The sequence below is a fragment of the Oreochromis niloticus genome, linkage group LG6 (assembly GCF_001858045.2).
Source record: "Oreochromis niloticus isolate F11D_XX linkage group LG6, O_niloticus_UMD_NMBU, whole genome shotgun sequence".
Lineage (NCBI taxonomy): Eukaryota > Metazoa > Chordata > Actinopteri > Cichliformes > Cichlidae > Oreochromis > Oreochromis niloticus.
Window position 1 is genome coordinate 23787180 of NC_031971.2, and position 27762 is coordinate 23814941.

The following is a 27762-nucleotide window of genomic DNA, read 5'->3' on the forward strand; positions in this document are numbered from 1 at the left end:
AACACCGTACAGACTCTGTCATGGTTTGGGACTACAATTCAGCCAGTGGTGTTGGGATCATGTCAAAATGAATGGAATTATTAACACAGAAAAGTTCCATAAGAGTCTGATCCACCACGCAGGCATCTTGAAAGCATCTGATTTGTAGGGGCTTCAGCATGACAGTCATTTCAAACACACTGCCAATGCACTAAAAGCATATCTGGATAGAAAAACCTACAGTGGAACACTATCAGCTATGGAGCGACCTCCCTAGAGTCTGGCCCTCAACATTATTGAAGCAGTGTGGAATCGTCTTGACAGAGAATGGAAGAAAAGGCAGCCAACATACAAAGAAGAGTTTTGGATGTCCTTCAAGAAGCCCAGAGAACTATTCCTAAAGACTACTTACAGAAATTACAAGTTTTCCTAAGAGAATTCAGGCTATGCTAAAGAAAAAAGCTGGTCATACAGAATAATAACTTAGTATTAACTAACTTAACTCAGGCTCACTGGAATTGTACAAACTCGTTTTTTTTACACTGTTTATTGTATTTCTGTGCGTGTTTGCAGATGTTTAAAAAATTGTTGCATCTATTTCCCATTTTCCTAGTAAAATGTAAAGAAATGACAGGGTGGCTTAAGACTTTTGCACAGTAGTGCATGTACTCAAATGTTGCTTGAAAGCCTCTCGTCATTGGAGTAATACATCTAGTGAGGAAATACCTAATCATTTATTTATCTAGAAATGGCATAGAGTATACTGGAATCAGACACTGAAATATCCACCAAATACATTTTAAGGTTCATTAAAATAAATGAGATTTTTGCAGCGCAGCTCCCTGTGACATATACTGTTAACAGTACTATGCACTGCATAAAGAGCATAGGGTAAATGATTCGTACCCTATGTTTAAAAGGGTAAAGGGAGAAAGAAGCGCAAGAATTTGCAGTTGCTTTATTTGTTTTGTGCTACATTTATTTTGAAATTCAGCACATGGAATATAATACTTTCAGGGTTATATAATTAAAAGTTCACAAAATTAGATGATAAATATAGCACATAGCTAGCATTTGCCATGAAGATACATTCAGCAGAGCATTAATGCAAAACATATTTCATTGTAAGTTCTTCAAAGCCCAGCTTACTGAAGCTACGAGCCTACATTTGCTTCTCACTAACTGATATAAGTAATATACACGTACAGTATTTGCTGCAACTTTGTAATATAAACACCCACCTTAACTGGCACTCTCACAACAACTGTGTACTTTTATTATCCATCCAGAGGCACATGACACATGGAGAGACAAACCAAATTGATCGCATAGAAGCATATCTGTGACAGAACAGCGCAGTCCCCTTTGTTTGAGTAGAAGGAGGTGGGCTTGATGTAAGGCCAGTCAAAGTTCCTCAGGTTCAGTGACCTTTGACAGTACCGGTCACTGAGGGCAACCAGGGCACGCACGATAGCGTATTTGGCTGAGCAGCTGATGGCCGTCACTGTACGCACCTCGTCGAAGTGCAGCAGGAAACAAGGGTCATCCTGAAACCAAAGCAAATTATATTTATGGAGCACCTTTAAGAATCACTGCATTTTTTTTATTGTGTTTGTTCTGTAGAAAGCCTACATTATTATAGGGCAACTAAAGCCAAATGACCACAGACCATTCTTCTTTACCTTGTCCCTAGTCCACAAATATTATGTGTTTAAGCAACTGTAGAAATTTTGCAACCGATTAATTAAAATGTGAAAAATAGATAAATAACACTGTCAAATTTATTGCTGATGAGTCACGGGAGGGTGCCAGAGCAGGAGTAAAGATTTTAATAACATGACTCATCTAAGATTAAATAGCTAAGTAGCTTCTGATAAAACTTTGGTATTATCTTAAATTCATTTATTTATTTTTTCTTAATGTATTTACATGCCTGTGTGTGTATGTGGGATACATACAATGCTTAACAAATTTATTAGACCACTTGTCATAAAAACATGAAAGCACCAATATTTTAGAAATCTGTCAAAAACGTGTTTAAAAGTAAAAGTTATATCATTATTTATTAGGCAAACACAAAATTTGTGTTCACATTTTTATATTCGAAAAACGCCAGTACACCGCATAACATTAAATCACTAAACCTTTTCTGTTTAGGAATGCAATCACTGTAATTTGCCATCTTAATAAAATAAAATAAAAAATTTGTGTGCTTTAATATAAATCACAGCTAAAAATAATAATAACAACAGCAATTTTAGCATTAAAAATATCATTTTCATTAAAGAGCTTGTTACTTACTGGTAGATTAAACATGACAGAAACATAGAAAATGACATGAATAATTACAAACACTGTTAATTTAGTGCGGCTGTGGCATAAACCGAACATTATGGTGGTGGTCAAAGGTCAGTGACTTTGTGCAGCACTTTGGTTGGTGAAAACTGTGTTTAAATGCGCTTTACAAATACATTTTAATTACTTAGTTAATAGGTACTGATAAAGCAAAATGTCTACAAATCTTTATTATGCGTTCTATGCGCTCATCAAGAATGCCATCCACATACAGTTACCCAAAAGACAGTTTGTCTCTATTTGTAGCCAGTTAAGAACAGTGGAAGTTACAGAAGAATTTGGCTAATTACCACGTCAGGATTTCTTCCATCAATCAGGGTAAGGTCTTTCAGGGACCAGATCTCTGTCCTCTGGTAGCACTCTTGTATGCAGGAGCGTTTGGTGAAGGATCTCTTGGATGCAGACTTTAGGGGCACAGACATCTGACAGTGCACTATGCATAGCTGGACTTCTTTGTTTTTTGCAACTGCGGAAAAATGGAAAAACATCACAAACAGGTGCACTGCAGCACCGGGCTTTTCATCAGCAAGCCAGCCTTATAGATTTAACACACCCTGTGTGGTGCAGGTATACACAGCTTTTAAGGAAGTGAGTTATTAAAGACATTAAAAATGTACATTTACATTTTAAGGAGGAAGATATTTACTCCTGTGTAAAAATCAAATGCATATTTCTGAGTCAACAATCAAGCTGTTTACCTGAGGCACAGAGAAAATGTCTTCCGTGCGATGGCTCTTCAATTTCAATGAACTCCACCAGTCTCTGTTTTGCAGGTCGAAACAAAACTCTCTGCATCTCCTCCCTCAGAAGAGACGACATCACTGGAGAGAGGGGGGAGAAGAATCAGAGCGTCCCAAAAACAGCAACGGCAAGAAGAGAGACCAAAGAGAGCGAGAGAAACTCAAAAGAAAGGAATGAGATATCCCCCCAAAAATACTGTGACACTGGAGAACCCTGGAATCCAGCAGTGGCGGGAGGGGAGGGAAGTGATGATGCTCCTTGTGCTCAGACCTTCTGAAAGCATGCAGGGTTTGTGGGTTGGTTCTGTGTGAAATAAGCTCTTACTCTACCGACAAATGCGCACACACACACAGTCCACTCTGGATCGGCATGGTTTGATGATGTATGTTAATCTTTGATTGAAGTGCTGTGTTCATACCAACTTGCCCAGGAGGGAGTGAGTAGAAAGGGGGCAATAAAAGGCCAAGCTCTTCATCATTTGCGTTTTTATTGCTTCAATTAAGATCCATTATGTTATGACGGTTTCCTGCAAATATGGATTTCACTCTTGCATTTGTAGCTGACAAAAATATCTTAGATACTGTTTGTATATCATGGTTGGATAAGCATTTGAAATTTATATTTAGCATTAACTATATAACTATATATTAACTATATATGCTCAGTAACTACGGGGTGGGGGTGGGGGGGTACAAAGCAGCTCTTCTCATATAAGATCAATCTTTTTTTGTGCATGTTCCCTGGCAGATGGAATATTAAACTAAAAACTAAATTAACTGCGGTTCCATGTGGTTGCATGGCTCCATTACATCGCACATGTAACAGACGGTCTCACTTTTTTTTTTCTTTTTGTGGTCTTTTGGCCTCTTCTCCACTCACTCACATATAGACACTGATACATATTGTGGCAAACAGCCCAGTGTTTGTCCGTGATTAAACGGTTGTTGTGTGGGAAACGGATGTCCCACAGCACTCTGCATGGTTTCCATTACCGTGTAGTAATTCAATCTCTGACAATATGTACAAGTACAGTGAAGCACTTATATGGGGAGATGAGGGGTGGGGAGGTGGGGTGGGGGGTGATTTTTATAAGCATATAAAGGAAGCTGTTCTACTGATCATGGCTCCACAAGGTAATTTGCTAGACATGCCGGTGGCTGTAGAGGACATCATTTTGCACCTATGAACGAATCCCAGCTGTTGGCAGATTTGTCAAAACATTGTGGGAGGACTTCTCTACGGGCCAAAACCACGCCAGAATGAACCAGACCGGAGCTCTGATTCAATTTGTTAGCACTAAAAAGTGTGGCTCCATTGGATTTGTCACATTTGTGAAAACAAAAATGGGTCGCTCCTCTGCTAAGTGCTTTATTGTTGTTGTTGTTGTTGATGGTTTTTGTGGGTGTTCGCTTGAAAGGCTTTTTGCCTCTGAGATGGAAAAATGAGCGGAGAGGCAGGAAGTATAGGGAGGAAAGCAAATACATACAAGTGTTGAATCTTATGAATAACACATGAGGTTTTTTTGTACTTACTTATCATTGATTTATCCAAGTATATCTGACACATACATTGAAAAGATTCACATTTGCACATTTGCTGGGGTAATCCAAGGTTTAGAGTTTTGGAGGTTTTTTTGCAGCGTATGCTGGAATACACAAATGCACGTAAGAAATGGAAATCATTGGGATAAAACTGCTATAATACGGTTATAAGGTAACATGGGGGGAGTTTGGAAATGCAGGTAAGCCTAATTGAAGAGGACAAAGAGATAATGAATAAAATGGAACATATAGCAGCAAGGATGAGGAAATCAACTATGTGATGCTGGAAGCCTAAATAATGAAGGCTGGGGGGGAAATGAAAAGAAGAAGGAAGCAGCTGAAGAAGCAAGGAATGAATAAAGTTGCTGAGAAACCCACAAGGTGATTGACACGAAGGGTGCAGAACAAGTGTTAAAGTGGAACGCTGGAGAAAGCAGGACGCAAGAAGGAAGACGAAAGCGAGAAAGAAAGAAGGAACAGAACACATTGAGTAAAGGAAACCCAGAATGTGAACGCGACAAGAAGAGATCAATTACAGAATGACTGAATCGTGCATATTATGCAGGGGTGCTGTGTGAGGGAAAGAGCAGAAAGGAGAGAAAATAATAGATAGGAAAACGGGGATAATCCTTTAAAAAACAGATAAGGACTAATCTGAACGTACAGCGAGAAAAGTGAAAGTGATGACAGAGAGGAAAGTGGAGGAGCAATTGGAGTTCAGAGGAAGGAGCTTGACAACGGGAATAAGAAGCTGAGAGACTGAGAAAAATGAGCCCAGGCAGAAGGAATGAATTAATGAGATATATGCTGTATAAGAGAGCTCAAGAAATAGTCCAATATACATACCACATTCTATGAATTATAATTATAATAATAACAAGAGCACTCAGAGAATGCAACACCCCCGGAATAGCAAGGGCTATACTAAAACTCTTTTATGATGTCTTTCGTTTTATGATGTTTTGATTACAGTACGATGACAACGGCCGATTATGGCTTCATTGTGACGTCCCAGGGCGTCATATTGATCAAATAAAAAGTGTGCTGTACAGCTCTCCCCATGCCCTTTCATATGACACATTACTCAATATGGATTCTTCAAATTTCTTTTACAAGGTCAACTTTGACCTAAAACGCTAATGAAGGTCAACCCAAGTACTCATGTCTCCGAAAGGCTTCATATATTGTTGTGAAGTTTGACCCATAAAAATGTTATTACTTATTTCCTCCTTTGCTCTGACCTTTACAGAATTTTCACCAAAATGATATCAGCTTGAGCTGTTACTGGTATCTACCACTGCACAAAATTAGAAAATGATATCTTGAAAACTGTGGATGCTATCCATCCAATCATCCATCCATGCATCCATCCATCATCATCTTTTGCTTATCCGGGGCCGAGTTGCGGGGGAGAGATATAATCTCTCCAGCGTGTCCTGGGGTCTCCCCCGGGGCATCCTCCCGGTGGTACATGCCCGGAACACCTCACCAAGGAGGCACCCAGGAGGCATCCTTATCAGATGCCTGAACCACATCAACTGGCTCCTTTCGATGTGGAGGAGCAGCAGCTCTACTCTGAGCCCCTCATGGATGGGCTGAATAGCTTGACCTATCTCTAAGGGAGAGGCCAGCCACCCTTCGGAGGAAGCTCACTTCTGCCGCTTGTATCTGCGATCTCATTCTTTCGGTCAGTACCCACAGCTCGTGACCATAGGCAAGGGTAGGGACGTAGATTGACCGGTAAATTGAGAGCTTCGCTTTTACACTCAGCTCCCTCTTCACCACAATAGACCGGTACAGTGTCTGCATCACGGCAGCCGCAGCATCAATCCGTCTGTCGATCTCCCACTCCCTTCTTCCGTCACTTGTGAACAAGATCCCGAGATACTTAAACTCCTCCACTTGGGGCAGGAGCTCATCCCTGACCTGGGGTGGCCACTCCACCCTTTTCCAGCTGAGGACCATGGCCTCAGATTGATTGATTTTATGATTGTTTGCACTGTGAAAACCATTAATGGATGATTGTTTTCATGTTATGTCTTATTATAGCATGTCGTTTTCACCCGGAGGCATTAGCGAGGAATGAGTAATGGACACAGAGAGTTACGCTGAATGAAGTCAGCGTGATCAAGAGACCATCAAACCGGTGAGATGCTCAAATGGAAGAAAAGGGCAGGTGGATTAGCATAGATTTGCAGGAAGGGAACAACAAGCTAACTCACGATAATTGTCTAATTTAGAGGTACCTTTGGTTGTAAAATTACAAAAGTTATTTAAAAAAAAGTGTTCCTCTGTTTTTTTCATGTCACAGAATTGAAATCTTTACTCCTGTCATAGAGTTGCTCATGGAAAGTTTTTCACGTTTATTTCATAATTTCTTTTTGGTTTTCTTTTTTAGTTTTAAAAAATGTTGGATGTATGTATATTATGGGTGACACAATGATGGAGTGGTTAGCACTGTTACCACAGCCAGGTTGGAAACCTAAATAATGGCTTTCATGAAATTGTGTGGGGTTTGCAAGCTCTCCCTGTGTCTGCGTGGATGATAACGTGCTTGTAGTGGAAGTGAAGGGGAATGGGTTTAAATACCTGGGATAAACGATTCAAAGCAATGGACAGTGTATAACAGAGGTGAAGAAGAAAGTGCAGGCAGGATGGAGATTGTGATTGTATGGGTGATTTGTAACGAACCAAGAGCAGCACAAGTGAAAGGGAAGGTTTACAAGGTGATAGTGAGACCTTCTATGGTATATGGTTTGTAGACTGTGGCACAGAAAGAAAATCAGGAGGCTGAGCAGACATGGCGGAATTGATCAGAGGGACAGCTCAGTTTGAGTGGGTTGAAGGCACAGTTAGAGAAAAGGCTCAGATTGTTTCCACATGTGCAGAGGAGGGATAGTGGATGTAAAATGTGGAGCTGCGAGAAAAGGAGGAAGACCATAGAGAAAGTTCATGGATGTAGTGAAGGAGGACATGCAGAGGGCTGGAGTGACAGAGAAGACTGCTATAGATAGGGAGGCAGATGATCTGCTGTGGTGAACCCTAAAGGGAGCAGCTGAATAAGAAAGAAAGAAACAGCAGAATAAATGCACAGAACATAGCACTGTATGAAAGTTATATATGAGTGAATGAGCTTATGGTATTGTTGGATTAAAAAAAAATACTTTAATAAGTTTTAGCAAGTAACAAAGAGTCTGACACACATGCAAAAGAATGACCAGCCCACCCAACATCCCACTGCAGTCCTATTACATAGTTAGCAAATTCACAAACATAAATAAATAAATAAGTTAACTTGTCATCAACAGCCATCAAGCTAACAATCAGAGATTCTGGGATATTACCGAGTACTCCAGAAGCAAGTATTTCAAGCCAGAAGGTGGATAGTGTAGACAGAGTGACCAGACCCTCAAAAACAATTTGTCATGACCCTTTATAGTCGCATGTAGTCTTTCATGTGGAAGAGCATTAAAGATTTCCCGGTTCCCAATGGTAACACTAGAACCTTTGATCCAGTTGAGTGAAATACATTTTCTGGCAATTAGAAGAAGCTTCTCCAGAAATCTGTAGTGTGCTACCAGTAGCTGCAACTCCCTAGAGGGTAGGCCTAAGAGGAAAACACCAGGATCTTAAAAAAAATAAATAAAGAAGCTTATTTTAAACATTCCACTAATTTCCTTAGACATAACTTTCCAGAACCTGGAAATCAATTTAGACTCCCAGATCCAGTGAAAATATGTTCCCCTATCAGAAAAGCACTTAATGCACAGAGGAGAGAGAGAGGGAGAGAGAGAGAGAGAGAGAGAGAGAGAGAGGAGTTTATCTTGTGCAAAACAACAGCGGTGATATGCAATCTGTGAACACTATTATACTGAGTCTCTTGCATATGAAGGTAGATTTGATCAGGGTCATAGTTTCCTGCCAGTCATCCTCTATTTATTCTGTGCCTAAATCCTTCCCCCACTTATGAGTAATATTTACAGCTCACATCCATCAGAGGAACAGAGAAGGAAGTAGACTAGTGAAATAAAATGTCTCCCAGTTTGGTGATATTGTTCAATTTATGGTGTAACATTTTTATATAATTTGTACTGTCTTGATAGCATCTTGTCCATAAAGACAGTAACCAGTATAGTGTAGATATCTACTGCAAACACATGAAATTGATGTAAAATTCCAGATTATACCTCATAAAAAGAATTTCTAACACCTAAAAGCACCTTTAGAAAAAGTTAGGAGGAACCTCGACACAAAATACGGATAACGTCATGGCCTTGAATGCCTGCGATTGAATGTCGATAAAAGGGGAAACCCCTTGTCACCAGGAGGGCCGTCCCTAACCTGCTTCTGCACCCCTGTGGCGACCGTCCAATGTCACATTCATAGTTAATACGCTGCAACCCAAATTACAGCCAATAGAGATATTATTAGTTTATGTAAATATATTATTTAAATATTGCTATCGAAGTGCTTTTAAAACACGAGTAAGCTGTGTATCTATATTTATATATCACTATTATCCAGACTGGCGCCAGCCATTTTTACACATTTTAAATGCCTTTATTTTTAATCGCTACCTCGGTCGCTCGGACAGTGGAGTAGTTTGTGTGGAAAAGCCACAAAAAAAAAAAAAACGCGGAGTCATTTCCCCTTTCGAAGATCACTCAGCGATTCCCTCGATTTTCCCTCGGCTACTGTACTTGCAAAATAGTGCGCCCTGCTGTCTCTATTGCGCATGACTGTACGTCGTAATATGAAGTAGGCCTCCTGTTTTTCTCCCCAACCCGAAGTCCTCCTGGCCCCCACCACCTCGCTGCAACGCTCACAAGTAAGCAAAACACGGAGGCTGCTCTCGATTATTCGTGAAGGTAAGGGTTTTTAGTGCATACGCGAAGCTGGTGGCGGTTACCAATTGTGAAATAGCACGGCAGCCGTGGTTTGTAGACTGTGTTTTCGGCGTGCGGAAGCGGTCGGACTGCAGAGCAGGCTTCGGGACTGTTTCCGCACGCTTGAGGGAGAGCAAGGCCCAGTGACCCACATTTGGAGCAGCCAGTGTCTATGTGTACGAGTGGGCGAGCGCGTGCGCGTATCCTTACCAGTGTGTGTGTGAGCGCCCGCGCGTGTGTGCCCGGGCATAGTGTACGTATGTGTGTACGTACATCTGCCGCGAAAATGTTTCCACCGTCGTTGGTTTTATAGATGTCTCCGCGGTGGATAGGCATGTTTTTGTCGGTTTACGCGAGGACCTTCCCCCCGCGCGGATGTTTATGCTCTGCTGTCGCGCGGCGTTTGAGGACCCGACGGTAATATTTTAGATTATTTCGTCTTCAATGTCAGTTGTTGCGTGACAGCTTCGGGCTCGGCGCCAGCTTGCTATGATAGAGACACATTTTTCCTCTTGTTTATTTTTGACAAACGTGAAATGCTTTACCCGTGAGTGTCATTCAGTGTTTTCCGAGTGTGAGCAGGAGGAAACTGGGGCAGTAAGAGCATTAAATCTCTTGAGTTAAATTAGCAGTTTTCGGTAGCAAGCTTAGTTAGCCTGTTAGCTAGCTATATGGGTTGCTCTCTTTTGGTTGTATAACTGACACCTGTGGCATTAAATTGTATATGTTAAACGCTAGCTCGCCTTATCTTATGGCTCGTTGCTGTTTTGGGAGACGGAAAAACATTCGGCCATGTTGCTCATATGAGAGTTAATTCATTGGGAATGGTTTACAGCGTCTTCGTCCAATGAAGAAGCTCAGTTTAACGAGGCTTCACTTATTGGCCATGAGGAGAACAACAACTGGAGGTCAGCATCCCGAAATATAGCCTCGGGACCACCAGTGTGATCTCCTTATGATGGTTTTATACACATGAGGGAGATATGAGAGAGCATCTCTCCTAGTATGCTGTCCATAGGTGTTAGTGTAGTCTTCGTGACCTCTCTGCCCACACTTATATACAGCAAAATCCTCTTAGAAGGCGTTGATTAAGTGGTGGTCTGTTGTCCCTGTGACGGTGGGACTACTTGACGAGTTTGGGAGCGACTCCTATAGACTAATCTTTTAAGACTTTAACAAATGCTGAAAATGATTATTCGACTCTTGTGCATGAGTTTGCTTGTAGAAAAAAGTACTAACACTCACAAGTTATTGCTGTTCAGTTGTGGTGCTGGTTGGTGTTAATGTAAAGAGGATGTAAAAAGGAAAACGCACATTGAGTATTAATGCGAAGACTAGATTGGCCATAACAGTTTGAGAATCAAAACAACAGAATTGTTGATTAACAGGAAAACAATCAGCAACTACTCTGATAAGTCATCACCAGTCATTTTTCATGGCAAAATGCCAAGGTTATATTGGGTCCAGCACCTCAGTTGTGATCCTATATCTCTGTAAAATGATTGGACTGTTGCTGAGATAATGGGGGTATTTGTTGTTAATTTTTTATATGAAAGAAGTGTTAAACCCCTTTTACTTTTAACTGTTTCTTAGACAGAGCAGACTTGTTTTTGGCATTTTACAGTGGTATGACAAAGCTATGTATAAAAACTGATTACTTGCAGCTCAAGTTTCCTGTTTTGTACTTTGCAGCAACTAACATCTGTATTTTTCGGGTAACTTCTAGAATTTCTGTGCATGGTAAACAGTGGGTGTATGTTTGTGTTGCAGGTGAGGTGTGGTTTGCACACACAAGATTTGTCAGCAACTCAAAGGCTGCGATCCCAACAGCTAATTATACCAACAAGTGACATTCCAGAAGGTAAGTTACATGAAAAATATTGTAAGTGCAGAAGTAAATTTCATTTCAGGGTATTCTTTCTGTATTGGTTTATGTTATTCACACTTTGAAGATGCTGTGGCATGTTATACTGTAATTTAATAATATTCTTAATTCATAAAATACATTTGTCCATAATGTATATTGTACCAAAATTAAAGGGAAGAAACTGATGTTAAATGGGGGGAAAAAAAAGAATAAATAAAAATAAATCTTGGTTCAAGAAAGACAATGCACTTGAAGATGGTTATTAAAGTGAAACTGAAATTTAAAAAAAATAGGAAATTTAGCCTTTTTTAAATATCACTCTTGATTTGTAATAGAATTTCTGTGTCTCATTTCAAAACACAAGCACATAAGGAAACATAGTTCCCTGTTCTTATAGCTCCAATAAAGATGTAAAATGACTAGAAGATGTTTCCAAACTCTCTGGTTGGTCTCCTCATGACCCTTAGTTTCTGCTGTGATTTCTCCAGCAGGTTTGCTTGACCACCATGTCCTTCCTGTGGCCTGGTGCCCTCTCATGACCCCAATGACCTCAGCTCCACTTTTGACCCCAAACCCCTTCTACAACCCCCTCAGAAAATACGTTAACTGAGCACGTGCATAGGCTGCAGTGAGGTGAGAAGTGACTACACAGACACACAGATTTAATCTGGTGCATGGAAAAGTGTTTATTAAATGTGAGATATTATTATTATTATTATTATTATTTAGTGTGTGTGTGCATGCATGTATGGAGATGTAACGGTGTTTTTAAAAAGAAAGGAACTAGTTGAGAGAAAAGATGCAATCTGCAAATGTTATGGTTAGAAAAGGGACTACCCTTTCAGGCTTTCACTTCAAAGCCCTTTTTAGTGCCTTCATATACAATATGAAATATAACTGGGAGTTAAACTAATAAACTACCTGCTCTTTTTGTCTCAACAGGTGGTCTTCCAAATGCCTACCTCACGCCTAAAGAACAAATCACTGCAGCCACAGCCCTGATTAGCAGCCACCATGACATCAAGCATAGGGTATAATGCCACACACAATACCTTAAAATGTTGCCTCTACTGTATACAGAATATGTTCATAGTCACATGTACAAAATCACAAAATATATGTATGTAACATCTGGCTCAAAAATTAAAACTCATTATTTTAACTCTTTATATTTCTTTACTTTTGAAAGAATATTTTTCCATTTGAAGAAAAAAGTTATGGATAGCATCTATGGGTCCCCATCAAATTATTTTTTTGACCCATATTAATTGAAACGTAGTCAAGAAACACACCCTATTACACAAATGCGCTTAATCTTCTTGGCAAACAAAACGCATTCCTTCTACCGCTCTCTCTCTCTCTCTCTGTCTGTCTCACCCGTTTTCTGTGTGACCCAAAAATAAACCTGCTGCTGGCATGTACAATAGGAATTCTCTTATTAGCCAACATCAGTCATTGGTTATTATTAACAATGCATACCTGCCTTCAAAGGCCACCGCACATGCAGGAAAACGTAAACAAGTAAGTCTTGAAAGCTGTGAATGGCTGTAAATATGTTTCCTTTCTTCCTTCTTTAGGGATGATTGTAGCATCTTTGATGGGTTGATGGAAGAAGATGAAAAGGACAAAGCGAAACGGTAAGATAAACAAACTGGAGAGGAGATTAGTGTAGTATGGACTTAAAAAAGTCATAGAATATTGATTAAACATGAGTTAGTACATTTTTAGCTCCTCTGAAGAATACACAGTATCAGAGCTGACTTTGTCCTAATGCCATTCACACAACAGTCATTCTGCCTTGACTTTCACATAACCAGGGTCACTTATGATAAAGTTACATTACTGTTTTTTTTAAAGGTTATTTTTTAAAACCCAGTCAAAACATTGGATGAAAACAGAACCAAATAAAATGTCTTAAACCTTCTATTTCAAAACTATTTTGGCTTGCAGTGTGTCCCGTAACAAGTCTGAGAAGAGACGGCGAGACCAGTTCAATGTCCTCATCAAGGAACTCGGCACAATGTTGCCTGGCAACACTAGAAAGATGGACAAGTCCACCATCCTGCAGAAAAGCATCGACTTCCTGTGCAAACACAAAGGTCAGAGCTTTCTGCCATGCTCGTCTCACTTCCTGTTTTTGCTGAACACCTCACAGGGTGGATGTTTTTGTATATTTAGCTTGATCATTCAGACTTAGCCACACTTATCAGGGTTTGTTTACCATCATCACTAGAAAGTGAAAGCATGTTTTTATTGCCTTTTTATGAGACATTGGTGCTGTAATTTTACAGTACAAAATGGTAACTGTTTTAACCAGTTGTGTATTTTTGACCTAACAAATTATTGCCATGTTTGAAATCTACCTTTAAGTCTTTTAATAATTTTAAGTGTTTCAGCAGTTTTAACTTTTTATGAACACTGATATTGTGTTTATGTTAAATTATTTCATCACTGTATATAGGTCAGTGATCCTTTTGCTTTTATCTAGTGTCATTGACTTGCAAGATAATAAAATACCAGCTTCCGCTTCACGTGCACTCCTAGTATGTCTTGTTTTCATTGTGGACATAGCAGTCTCAAAACATTTTTCCACCCAGTTGTTTACTGTTAACTTTATGCTATTCTTGTTGTCTTTTTACGTGCCCTCACCTCATGTGCTCTTATTTCTCCTTGACGTTTTCCACTATGCCTGTATTTCTTTAAGTTCTAACTGAATTCTCTTTCCTTCATCAGAGATTGCAGCTCAGTCTGAGTCGAGTGAGATCAGGCAAGACTGGAAGCCTCCATTTCTTAGCAATGAGGAATTCACCCAGCTCATGCTGGAGGTCAGAAATCTTAGATTTCGTTCTGTAATCCTGCCTGTTGTGTAAAAACACAGGGGCTTTAACCACAGTTATATTAATGCAGTGGTCAGTGTCACCTCATTTTGTACTGTATAGGTATATTTGAAGTTAAACTTACAATTTTAAGTTTGTCCTTATGGGATTTCACACTGTTTTTTTTTTTTTTTTGTTGTTGTTGTGTTTTTTTTAACAGGCTCTTGATGGGTTCTTTATAGCAATAATGACTGATGGCAACATCCTCTACGTGTCCGAGAGTGTCACCTCACTACTAGAACACCTCCCGGTAAATCACCTCCCCCCGCAACTGCTCTGTATTAGTCATACACTTTATTATAACAAAAGCTTTCATAGGATCTTTTGTGTGGTTCAGATTAAACATGTCAGGCTGACCAGTGTGTATTGAAAAGGGCTTGTCTTCATTTGTATTCTTCTTGAATGTGTGTGTGTGGGTGTTTTATCAGGCGGATTTGGTGGACCAGAACTTGTTAAACTTCCTGCCGGTTGGGGAACACTCCGAAGTGTACAAGGCTCTGTCCACACACCCCTCTGAGCTAGAGAACCTTAGCACTGATTACCTAAAGTGTGAGTAACACACCGTCATCTTGTACCATAAAACCTGCTTATTTGAAATGATATGGTTTACTTTTTTTTTTTTTTTTTTTTTTTGTATGTCTGATGATTAAACAGGTTATTTATTATTATCAGATTAAAAATGCTCACAAGTAAAAGTATTTCTCAAATAAATAAATAATTTTTAAAATCATTCAAATTTCAAAAATGTCACCATAGTGTGAAGACACAGCTTGTCAGAGTGAAGCAGCTGGCCTGGACTGGACATGAACTTTGTGGAGCACATGAACAACATGTTTTTACAAGCAGTTGTAATTTTTTTTCCTAGGTAATTATATTCTCTTTTTCTTTTTTGTCTCCAGCTAAGAATCACATGGAGTTCTGCTGTCATATGCTGCGAGGGGCCATTGACCCCAAAGAATCCCCTGTTTATGAATATGTTAAGTTCATCGGCAACTTCAAGTCTCTCAATAACGGTATGTCCCTCGCACTGCATGCGAGGAATTTCAGAAGAAGTTTTTTTTTGATATACTATTTTCCAAACAAGCTTGCATGTACAGATACAAACCAGCATTAAACTTGTGTGTTAAACCCATTAAATGTAAAAGTCAAAAAGTGGAAAATAAGCATGTTTTTAAGATATCAATCATTTACTAACCTAGAAAGATATTATTCTGTGAACTACATTTTATATTCTTTGACATGCTGAGTAAGTAACTCTGTTGTGCAGTTCCCAACGTGACTAGGAACGGTCTGGCAGGGGTGTTACAGCGGTCGCTACAACCTGCCTTTGATGACCAGGTGTGCTTTGTAGCCACGGTCCGGCTAGCTAAGCCTCAGTTTATCAAGGTATTATCCAGACATGAACTTACTTTACTTATTAGATTGTCATGTATTTATTTATTAATTAGCTATTAATTAGCTCTCAAAACATCTAATTTTCACAATTTTATTTTCATAGGAAATGTGTACGGTGGAGGAGCCCAATGAAGAGTTCACGTCAAGACACAGTCTAGAATGGAAATTCCTCTTTTTAGACCATCGGTAGGCACACAGATCTAGTTCTTCTTATGTATATGCAATCACAACGGGTTGTTGGGTGGTTGAGTTGCACTCACATGGCTGGGTCATATACAGATGGCTGAAACACACATTCACACACTTTATGATTGGTCGGTTGAGTAAATGTGAGAATTTATTCATGGATCTAACCAGTTAAGTTCTGTTTTCATTCATTATTGACAAATTTAAATGTGAACTAGAGTATAGTTAGTACTGTGTTTTTCCAGGTCACAGTTTCACCTTTTCATTGACATCTTCCTCCACATTTCTAGTTTTACTTCTCAGGACACCAGAAGTTAAGAAATCACATAAATGTACATGAAAATAAAGCATTTCTCTAGAAAATGTATCCGTTCAGCATTGTTACATCAGAGTAAGAAAATTCTTTTACCTTTTACAGAGCGCCACCAATTATTGGCTACCTGCCTTTTGAGGTTTTGGGGACATCAGGGTACGACTATTACCATGTGGATGACCTGGAGACGCTAGCGAAATGTCATGAACACTGTGAGCACTTACGTTTAGTCAAACTAGCAAAAAGCTTTTGTAAAAGCCTTTCTCTGAATGTTATTGGTAACATCTTTGGCTGTTTCTGCCCCCCTTCTGTTCAGTAATGCAATATGGTAAAGGGAAGTCATGCTACTACCGTTTCCTGACGAAAGGTCAACAGTGGATCTGGCTGCAGACACACTACTACATCACCTACCATCAGTGGAACTCTCGACCTGAGTTTATTGTCTGCACGCACACAGTAGTCAGGTACAAGTAATTGTATGTTTATTTTATTTCCCTTTTCCATGAAAATGTTATTGAAGATTGCTGATCACTGGACTTTCAGGAACATTGTTGAGTCTGTGATAACAAAAGACTCTTTATGTATCTATTTTTATAATGTTTTTATTGGTCAACCGTCTTCTCAAACCCCCCCCTGTTTTTTTTGTTGTTTTTTTTCTTTTGGTCTAAAATGCAGCTATGCAGAGGTGAGGGCAGAACAGCGCAGAGAGCTGGGCATCGAGGAGGCAAATCCAGAGGTCACTGCAGATAAGGTGAGAAATAAATAAAACATGTAGCATGGTTCTTATAATTACAAACATGCCAAGCACAGGAGTAAAATTGAGTCTAAAAACAACAGTGTGGTAGAAGTTGTTGGATAAGCCTAACTGAAACTGATGAAAGCAAAAATACTTTACTGGAAATATATTACATGTTGAAGTACAATATTCAGCTTCATTAGGAGCTGTTATAATGTTAGATCATGAAATTTATGCTTCAGATTTTCTGCTGATACCTTCTCAATTAGCTTTTAGGCCTGTAATTTCCACTTGTATGCACTCCATTAGTTACAATGGATAGGCTTTGTTGTTAAATCTTTGGTATTTTCTTATTTTTCCAGAGTCAAGACTCTGGCTCAGAGTCACAGCTCAATACGTCCAGCCTGAAGGAGGCGCTGGAGCGATTTGACCACAGTAGAACACCTTCGACGTCCTCACGGAGTTCCCGCAAGTCCTCATCGCATGTCTCTGACAACACCTGCACTTGTAAGGACACACACAGTCACACAAATAATGTGACATTATACACTGACATACTGTTAAGGGGAGGTGGTGACATATCCTCTCTGCATTAAAATTCAGTGGCTAACTCCTGTAGTAAAGTGATATCATCTAAAAATAACCATTGACCACCAATGACTTTCTCTGCAGCGACGGCTCCCAAGTTACACATGGACACGGCCACGCCCCCTCGGCAGTCGTTGGCATCCACCATGGAGATGACATCACAGCGCCGGTCATCTATCAGCAGCCAGGTGAGACAAGACACACCTGGCTAATGCATAGAAAATCCTATAACTTACAAAAACAAGTTATAGGCTGTAACTAACACAGAAATCTGTCAGGAAAACACTGTTTTCTTTTTGTTTGATGGATTGGCATATCTGGTTCTTGGTGGAACTTTTGTGTTGGTATTTGACTATTTCTTGAAGCTTTCTTACACAATCTGACCACTAGGCTCAGACAAAGACATCCCACTTTAAGACCAGTGTTAATTTTGCTGACTAATAATTTTTGTCATAGTTTTTGTCAACAACCTTTTTCTTCCTGATGAAAACAAAATAAATAAATAAAAAAACTAATGCATGAGGATTAAAACTGTGAAATCTACGGACACTTTTATCAATGAATAAAAACGAGATGAAAATGTTCTGAGAGGCAGTTCGAGTTTGGAAGCAATCCTGTCAGAAGTATTCTCTTTGTGCAGCAAAGTTGGATGCGCAGAATTTGATCTGCCCTCAACAAACAGGGTGTGGGGGAAGCTCCCCGTTTCTCATGAAAACATGACAAAATTTAGAGCAGACATATGGACACATTTCGCATTTTAAGTCTAGGAAAATAAGATGCTTTGTAAACCTTGTGGAGTAAAAACACAACAAACGTTTACACTTTATATTTTAGTCAAATAAATCAACTTCAGATTTGGACTTTGATAATCTTGTGATATGTAGTCGACTAAAACGAAAAGAATTTAGATCCCTAAATTATAACTAAAACTAAATGACTCTTTAAAAATTCAAAAAATTGCTGTCATAAAAACACTTGTTAAAGACAGAGAGCTAAACCAGAGTTACAGTGAAGGCCTGAAAGCGCATCACTGGGGAAGTTATAAAGCATCTGTTCAGCTGCTTAAAGTCTGGGTTGTACATAAAACCCGTACGCGAGTTTAAATTTCCATTATATCACATTATGTTGAATGTGACCTGATTTTACCACCATAATTTTCACCACATGTAATCAAATTTCTCGGCTACAGTTTTAATTTTAAACTTCAGTGGAGAGCAACAGGCAGGGTTAATATGCTGATGAGGTTTCAGTAGGCCAGCGGTTAGCATCAAGACAGTGCTGCAGTGGGATGCTGGGATGGTGAGAGGTTCATTGTTGAAGTGAAGATATGCAAAACAATCGTTCAATCAGAAATGCATAATTACCACAAAATCTGTGTTTTTCAACTTACTAAAGTTGGTGTGCTTTGAATGGGCGTTAAGCGGCGTCAAAATACAGAGACGTGTGTAGCACTTTTGCCTCACAGCAAGAAAGTTCCTGGTTTAAACCTCAGCTAGGGACTTTCTGTGTGGAGTGTGCATATTTTCTCTGTTCCTGTGTGGGTTTCCTCAGGGTACTCTGGCTTCCTCTCACAGTCCAAAAACATAAATACTAGGTTAACTGTTATTCTAAATTTTCCAGTGTAGATGTATGTATCTGTAAAATTAGAAAAACACTATATAAATGCAAGTGTATTTCAGTTTTCAGTCTTGAACATGTGCATATAAAGTGGTGTAATACAATGGAAAATGCCTGTAATCATGGTTTTTATTTTCATTATATTTGCAGTCTATGAGCTCTCAGACTACAGGGCAGAGTGTAGCTCCTGGTATGATCAATCAGCAACAACAACAACAGCAGCAGCAGCAGCAGCAGCAGCAGCAACAACAACAACAACAACAGCAGCTCCAGACAAATGTGCAGGTGAGACATAATAATGTGGAGAAGAGCTCAAATGGTTTGTCACCAATTAACCTGTTGTCAACAAACGTTTTTTCAAATCCTTGTATAATGTGGATGTGGCAGGGCATGGCTTGCAGTGCCATGCAGGGAAGGCAGACGCACCTGCTCGGCATCCGCAAGCCACGCCCCGCCACAGTGGACTTTGAGGTCTTGGACCTTGTGGCATTTAATTAACTGTGCAACCCAACTATGGAGTTCGATTAGCCAGTGTATCCTAATTGCATACACATTGCACGGTTTGTTGTTTTTCTCTCCGTCTGCAGCCGGTGATGGAGTTCTCAGCGCAGGTGAATGCCATGCAGCACTTAAAGGAGCAGCTGGAGCAGAGGACCAGAATGATCCAGGCTAACATTCAGCGGCAGCAGGAGGAGCTCAGACACATCCAGGAGCAGCTGCAGAGAGTCCAGGGGCAGGGTATACAGGTAGGCTGTAGATGCATGCATATGCAAGATTACTTTCAGGTCAGCACTGCTTTATGACATAAAAGCCTTTTCTTACAGTAGGTGTGTTTAAGTCCACTTTACTCAGTGTCTATTTATATCTCTAATGTTACATACCTTGTGTCATCCTCTATTACTTTGCTTTATTTCTCTCTATTCATGACTCTTTCTCTGTCTTCATGTCGAAGTTAACATCTGTATATTGACAAAATGGTGTGTATGACTGCACCCAGTGTTTACAGCAAAATAAAATTAATTATAACAATAAACCAACAGGGTGGATTCTGTTCACAGGATACAGTTAGAGCCAAGAAGTAGTATTGATGTAATATTTTCCAAATGTGGGGAAAAAAAAAAATCACTTAATCGAACAAGAAATGTGACGTCTGTTCAGACCAGTGGGTGAATTGTGCTGTATCTGGTTTTGCTTGACCTAAATCAGGACTGGAATCCTGCATGCATTATATATATTTCTTCTATTCATAGAAAACAGTAAACTGCCATCTCCTGATTGTGTAAAGATAAATTATTTCTGTTGATTATTCTGTTGTCACGCACAGATCTGGTAAAAGTAACACGCGCACATTGTAAATCTCCTTACTAGCTGAATGTTGCCTGACTTTTCATGTGTCCATTCTAACAGATGTTGCTGCAGCAGCAGGGTGGACCCATGAATGTACAGCTTCCTCAAGTAGGATCAGTCCAGCAGACAACTACGTTGACCAATCAGGTCCAGCAAACAACAATTAACCCCGTCCATTCGGGAACTCAGCAGCTCACCATCCAGCAGCAGGCTCCTCCCACTCAACAGAGCTTACAACAGCAGACCAACACCCTTACACAGGTGCGATACCTGCAGACACACGCAAGCAGACAGGCTATGGAAATACTATGAAAATGGTTTTGAAAGTTCAGATCAGATGAAAATGTTTGTCTGTTTCCTTTGCATGTCCATGATTTTGTCATTTCCTTTTAATGTCAGAAGTTGCCTGTGTGTGCATGTAGTCTTCTTTCAGTGTTCTCTGTGAACAGTAATCTTACCTAAATTTGGGACAGTATTAGTCACTTTTATGCAGAGATTTCAGTGCTATGCTGTGAGGATAAAATGTTAAAATCTCATGCTGTTTGCATTTTTAATAATGTGACACTTTAGGGGTCACTCCGTGATAGTGGAGTCTTTCATTAAACCCCGCCTTTCCTCTGAATAGACAGTTTAAATTTCCATGTTGTGAATTATTGATTATCTCATGCAATTTTGAACTCAGCTCAAAATGGTGAGTGTGACAGCAGCAAGACATTTCACTGATTTCATTTATGTGTCTCAAAGTTAGAAGACAGAAAACTTATGAAAAACCACTTCGACTTACACGCTGATTTATGTGTAAATTTCACACATGACAGCGTAAAAGTGGGGAAAGTGAAGCTGGAGAACGAATCCACAGAAAATCTTCAAATAATCTTGTTAATGCTTCTTTAACTTAAAAGACATAATGTCATGGCCTTTGCTGTTGCTCTTCTGTAGCCCCAGCGTCAGACTCAGCAAGCTTCTCAGCCTCAGCCCCAGCCTCAACCCCAGACCCAGGGCTCTGTATCTGCTCCTTTATACAACACAATGATGATTTCCCAGCCAGGACAGCCAAATGTGCTGCAGATCAGCACCAGCCTGCCGCAGAATAACACCCAGCAAGGCACAGCTGTGGCCACTTTCACCCAGGACCGACAGATCCGGTTAGTGCAGAACAATCAAACCTGATTCCCATTATAATGACAATCTGACAGTTTGTACATTTGAAAAGCTTATATTTACTATGATGGATAAATATATCTATTTCTTTCTCCACTTTATCCAGCTTCCCAGCAGGGCAGCAGCTTGTGACCAAGCTCGTGACAGCTCCAATGCATGCATGTGGTGCAGTCATGGTTCCCACTTCTATGTTTATGGGGCAGGTGGTTACCGCATACAACCCCTTTGGGAGCCAGCAGGTAAACACAGTCTGAATTAAGTCTGTTTTTCTTTGCCTCTCTCTGTGTAAGATCAAAACTATTTGGAGTGGAGCCCGTTTAAGTGATTATATCTGAGCCACTCAGGGCTGATAAACTGCTCCTGGGAGAGCATGTTAAAGAACACACATTTTACTGTTTGGTGTAATGGTTCTGGCACAATAGCCTTGCAAATGCACATTAGCAATAATTTTCTAGGTGTTTGTAACTGGAATGAAAAGGGGAGGGAGGAAAAAAAGACTAGTTAACACAACAGTGTGGATCTGGAAGTAGTTAACGGAGAGATTCAGGATGATAGAAAAAGTATTTGGGGTTTAAAAAAAATAGCTAAACCCTTTTAATAATTATTGAAACCCAAAACCACGCTTGAAAAACCAAAGACTTGCAGGTTGTTGGGTAATTACTTAAATAGTGAAAAAATGGGACACACATTTTAATAATTGATAACGATAAAACTAAGAGTAGCTGCTCATTCACCCTGAAACCAGCGAGTGAGTGAACTTTGTAATTCATTTTTATTCCTTTACTTCAACATATTCCCTTTGTTAACCCTCTGTACCACTTCAGCAAGGGGGGCAGACCCAAACGCTGACTCTGCAGCCCGCCCAAGCACCTCAAGGACAACCAGACGGCCAAAACCAGACGGCTGTAGTGGCACAAAGCAACCAGCAGGGGCAGCAGCAACAACAGCAATTCCTACAGGTATCACTAGAGGGCAGAAGATGTCATTGATTTAAAATATTGTAGAGGCATGGTATGATAGGATAGCATTCATGTTTAATTTTACTGTGCAGATTTTTCATTTTTATGATATTGCGAATAATTATGAAATTATATGAAGTGTGTCTTAAGTGTACGCAGTGTCATTTACACTTGTAGATGTTTATGAGGCTTTCAGTGACTCTAGAGAATGAGCAGAGGGAGAAGAATTTCCTTCATTGTCTAATATCATTGCATTGTCTTGCTGCCAGGGCCCTCGTCTTCTCCACAACAACCAGTCTACGCAGCTGATCCTGCAGGCAGCTTTCCCACTCCAGCAGCAGGGAACCTTCACCCAGGCAACACATCCACAGCAGCAGCAACAACTGCAGCAACAACAACAACAACCGCAGCAACAGCAACAGCAGCAACAACAATCTCACCACCAGAGGCACCAGCAGCAGCTTAAACCACAGCCCCAGAAACAGCAGAAAGCCCCGTCATCGCACAGGACTGACGCTGTCAGCAGCCAACAGCAGTGAAGCGAGGAGGGGAGTGTGTACAGCGAGAACATGTGGGGAATCGAAGCTCTTAAGGGATTGCTGCATACGTTTGTTTTTTTGTTGTTGTTTTTTCCCCCCGAAATCGTTCCTCCATCTGAAAGAAACAAATCATAGGAAAGAGGAAAATGAGTCCACAAGGAACTCACCAAAAGACTGTCACCATGGCAACAGGATTCAAATCCCCATTTCCTCTCATGAGAAGCGGTGTTGTGAGGGAAGCTTCACTTTCCGTGAAAACCTGAATTAATTACTTTATGGCCACTTTTTTTTGTTGTTTTTTGTTTTTCTGAGAAGCGTGTCAAAGCGAACTGGCCTTGTACAGATTTACTGTATGATAAAAACAAAAACTTGTAAATATCCACCATAGCCTAACAGAAAACAGAAATGTAGTATTTTATATGATTGCATGGAAAAAATAACTGTGTAAGCTTTTATTAGTTGCTTTAAAAAAATGAAAAAAAAAACAAAACTTTTTACTTTGGTCAAGTGTGGTCAAAGATGGAGCACTGACTCCTCTCTTAGACCTCCCCGCCCTACCACCACCACCACCACCCCTCCCAGGAAAAAATTAAGTCCAGAACAAGGTTTTAAAGTTCTGAGTGTTTTAAAAAATGGTTGGGCTTGGGTGTTTTTTGTGGAAGTTGTTTTTTGAACACTGTGTCTCTGAGACAAAAAAAGGCTCTCTTTCTAATTACAGATCATGTTTGGCAAGAAACTAGATTGCAGTTTAACTGTATTATTTACAGGATAATTACTGTACATATGACGGGTTTAGTGATTCCAAGTGCCAATAACATAGTCAAATTTTTTTTTTTTACTTTAAATTTCAAGCAGACTATTCAAAGGCATATATTTTCCAACAAGCTATTACCCCTATTAAAATTAGTGCGTGTGTATATAGTAGGGATTATTTTTTAAAAGTAAAAGAGCCCTATATGTAACAAACAGTATATCCTCAAGCTCCTCAACTTTAGCACTTAACGTGGTTGTGTACGATAAATCACTGTCGACCCTGTTGTTTGTAATCTGTGGTGTGATTCTTTGAGCTAATGAGTGTTTCCGAGAAAACAATCTTTGTGTGAATGAGTGACAAGAGTGTCTGTGGCTGGTGTGTGTGTGTGTGTGTGTGTGTGTGTGTGTGTGTTGCCCCTTGTGTCTTACAATTGACTTAGTAAAGGGTTTGAAGTTGTTGGATGGTACTTGTATTCTCAGGAATGTGGAAAGTTTTTGCTTCTGCCTCAGTCTGGAACCAGACCAGAAGGATTAGACAGTGATGCTGCAAAGACCATAGGAAGAAGATTCATAAAGGAAGTGGTGACTGAATCAAATTTGCCCCAGATTTCTTTAGCGCCTTCATTGTTTATTTATCAAAGCAGAAAGGGGGGGTCTCCAAAGAGATGTAAAAATATGCTGTTGTGTTTTTTTTGTTTGTTTGTTTGTTTTTTATTTTTGTGGGGGTAGATGTTGACACTCAGTAGAGCAGAATTACAGAGAAATCCTTCTGTTGTCACTCTTATTGGAATAGGTTAACTTCACTCTACCCAAGCATCTGAATTTCAGCTAACTGTCTTAAGGTCTCCTGTATCATCAGTGTTTTGTCCTTCTTTATCTTCCTAGGCCTCAGAAAACCTCATGCAGTCCAGTTCACTTGACTCTCGGTTCTCAAATAGCAGTCAAAAACCAGGACAGGGTCCCGCTCCACTTTAAATGGGTTTGGGCTCGGCCTGTGTACTTCAGTGATTAAGCCATATCATACAGAAAAGCCTTGGTTTGGAGGAAGTGAAATGTTGGCAAAGGAGCATCTAGAATGTGTTTTGTCTCAGAGTGTAGTAAAAGTGTGCATGTGGGTTTGTGTGAATATAACATCTCCTGTCCTTGATCCTACTTCTTATATCACTTGGGGGTCAGTATTTGTTTCCCCTGGCGATAGCCAATCAGTTCTTGCGTTGCAGTATAAAGGAATTGTAATTTTCAAGGAACGTCTGCTCTCGTTGGGCGCAGTATTGTGCGAGCCCGTTTGTGGGACAGCTCAACTTGAATATGTTTATGTGATTGAGTCTGTGTGCATGTTAGCTGTCGTTTTAACCCAGTATATTTTCATACACAGAAGTGTGACTGGAAAGTGGTTATTAGGCATTGCAGAGCACTGGTCACCTGCCAGGCTAAAGAAGATGGGTACTGTTATTGTTCTGCAATAACAGACTGCTCGCAGTGACTATAGTACTATTTGACAAGTCTCAAATGTTAACCCTTGGAGATAAGCTTAACTTAGACTAAATTGCTGTTAGCGGGGATAAAACCTCATTTCTTGTTTTCCCCCTTACAAATAAGGAATAGTGGCGAGATTACACAGTGAGGGCTTTAATATTTGAATCAAGTCTTCCACTTGTCTCACATTAATTGTTTGTCGTGTGTGTGTGTGTGTGTGTGTGTGTGTGTGTGTGTGTGTGTGTGTGTGTGTGTGTTTTAAGGCATCTCTAAAGGGTAATGAAATGTTTATAGTTTGTGTCACTGATACCCAGCCCAAAGAATGTAATGGTGTTTTAAAGAGACTAATGGATGTTGTAACTGTGCGCCTGTTTGACAGGCTTTTATGATGAAGGAAATGGAGGGGTGTGAACGAAACTCACGATTCACTGCAAGAATCCAGAACTTACAATCTGAAATTCAGTCTATTGTAAAAGAACCTCTGAATGTTTCACCATTACAGACTTTATTGGTTTACAGCAATATGTTTCTGACAACATCTTGGTTGGGAAAAGGGTTCAAAATCCCTTCAAAGTTGAGGTCTAGGATATTTGATATGGGACCCCATTGACAAGGCGGCGAGCTCCCCCTTCCACACAGATACACAGGTCACCTTTCCACTACACCGTTTGGTTCTAAACAGTTCTAGATCTAGTATAATACTGTACACATACACAAAGTTAAAAACACCAGTATTCAGTGTAAAAACGGTGCTATGCTAACATGTACTGTATGTATTTCTATCCCTTCTGCTCTTGAACTGTGCTCCTTTATCTACCCCAAAGTCAGATGTAATCAATATTTTGAAGCAAAATGTTTGCTAACATTATTATTATAATCCCCTCTTCTCCCCTCTTGGTCAATTTGAAAATAAAAACAGTTGCAAATATTAAATGTGACATGTGTGCATTGTACTCTGTTTTTAGCCAGGGATGGCATTCCTTTTGACCCACAGTAAAGTACACTTATTGCCGGTCGTTTACCTTCATGTGCATATGAACTTCTTAATCCATAAGGTTTAAATATGATGTCGCCCAAACCTTTGCAGCTCTAATAGCTTCATGTCTTCTGGGAAGGCTTTCCACAAGGTTTAGGAGTTCGTCTATGGGAATTTTTGGCCATTCTTTCAGAAGCATATTTGTGAGGTCAGAAAATGAATGTTGGACGAGAAGACCTGGCTCACAGTCTCTGTTCTAATTCATCCCAAAGGTGATCTATAGAGTTGAGGTCAGGACTCTGTGCAGGCCAGTCAAGTTCTTCCACACCAAACTCACACATCCATGTCTATATGGACCTTGCTTTGTGCACTGCTGTGCAGTCATTTTGGAATAGGAAGGGGTCACTCCCAAGCTGTTCCCACAAAGTTGGGGCCAAGATGTCCAAAATTTCTTGGTATTCTCAAGCATTAAGAGTTCATTTCACTGAAACCAAGGGGTTGAGCCCAACTCCTAAAAAAACCCCAAAAAACCAAAAAAAAAACCCCATCCCTACATCATAATCCCCCCTCCACCAAACCTAACACTTGGCAAATTGCACTGAGACAAGTACCGTTCTCCTGGCAACTACCAAGCCCAGACTTGGTCATCAGATTACTAGATGGAGAAGCATGAATCCCCCAGAGAACACGTCTCCTCTTGTTTAGAGTCCAGTGGCGCCGTGCTATACACCGCCCATCCGATACTTTGCATTTTGCTTGATGATGTAAGGCTTGGATGCAGCTGCACGGCCATGGAAACCCATTCCATGAAGCTCTCTACACACTATTCTAGAGGTAATCTGAAGACCGGGTGAAGTTAGGAGGTCTGTAGTGACTGAATTTGCAGATGGTGCGCAGAGGTCACCAACGATGCGCCTCAGCTTCCACTGACTCCACACTGTGATTTTATGTGATCTACCACTTCATAGCTAAGTTGGTCTCGTTCTCAATCGCTTCCACTTTGCTATAACACCACTAACAGCTGGAATATTTAGTAGTGAGGAAATTTCACCACTGGAGTTGTTGCACAGAATTGCTGGAATTCACTGAGCTCCTGAGGTGACCCATTCATTCACAAATGTTTATAGAAGCTGTCTGCATGCCTAGGTGCTTCATTTTTTACACTCGTGGCCATGCAAGTGACTGAAACACCTGAAGTCAGTATGGGTGAGTGAGTACTTTTGGCTGGCAATCCTAGTGCCCATCTGAGGTTCAGATTAGAAGTTTGACTGAAAAGTGCTATTACTCCTACAGTAATTACTGCCATGAAAATGCATAGAGGCATGCATGTCTTTAATGGAACAGGAGTGCCAACCTTTCATCAAGAAGCATCATGCGACACCTGATGGTTGGACCATGTTGGCAACATTTTCCCCCCAAGAGTTTCTTTTACGACTCCATGTTGTTTCACAGAAAACAATAAAAGACTCAT

The 27762-nt window shown here is 40.2% G+C and overlaps 2 protein-coding genes across 12 annotated transcripts; one reads left to right on the forward strand and one right to left on the reverse strand.

Moving 5' to 3' along the window:
* Nucleotides 1-827: 827 nt before the first annotated feature.
* exoc1l (exocyst complex component 1 like) lies at nucleotides 828-12870 on the reverse strand. Of its 4 annotated transcripts, none has more exons than XM_013275699.2 (4): nucleotides 12849-12870; nucleotides 3033-3155; nucleotides 2625-2800; nucleotides 828-1526 (listed from the first exon to the last, which is right to left on the reverse strand). In XM_013275699.2, exons 2-4 carry the CDS (start codon nucleotides 3151-3153, stop codon nucleotides 1257-1259), a joined length of 567 nt encoding a protein of 188 aa, XP_013131153.1. In that variant the 5' UTR covers nucleotides 3154-3155; nucleotides 12849-12870; the 3' UTR covers nucleotides 828-1256. The 4 variants fall into 4 exon arrangements, with proteins under 4 accessions (XP_013131153.1, XP_025763550.1, XP_013131151.1 ...); XM_025907765.1 differs by lacking the exon at nucleotides 12849-12870 and adding an exon at nucleotides 9194-9256; XM_013275697.3 differs by lacking the exon at nucleotides 12849-12870 and adding an exon at nucleotides 9776-9901 and having other exon boundaries at nucleotides 832-1526.
* clockb (clock circadian regulator b) lies at nucleotides 9341-26248 on the forward strand. Of its 8 annotated transcripts, none has more exons than XM_005456801.4 (24): nucleotides 9341-9484; nucleotides 11273-11363; nucleotides 11858-12002; nucleotides 12312-12400; nucleotides 12947-13006; nucleotides 13320-13468; nucleotides 14103-14194; nucleotides 14406-14495; nucleotides 14674-14794; nucleotides 15145-15258; nucleotides 15513-15631; nucleotides 15744-15826; nucleotides 16245-16351; nucleotides 16456-16603; nucleotides 16815-16890; nucleotides 17238-17382; nucleotides 17548-17651; nucleotides 19231-19365; nucleotides 19668-19826; nucleotides 20488-20688; nucleotides 21367-21572; nucleotides 21695-21827; nucleotides 22413-22547; nucleotides 22817-26248. In XM_005456801.4, exons 4-24 carry the CDS (start codon nucleotides 12384-12386, stop codon nucleotides 23084-23086), a joined length of 2664 nt encoding a protein of 887 aa, XP_005456858.1. In that variant the 5' UTR covers nucleotides 9341-9484; nucleotides 11273-11363; nucleotides 11858-12002; nucleotides 12312-12383; the 3' UTR covers nucleotides 23087-26248. The 8 variants fall into 8 exon arrangements, with proteins under 8 accessions (XP_005456858.1, XP_005456862.1, XP_003452181.1 ...); XM_005456805.4 differs by having other exon boundaries at nucleotides 11861-12002; XM_003452133.5 differs by having other exon boundaries at nucleotides 9343-9444.
* Nucleotides 26249-27762: the final 1514 nt, after the last annotated feature.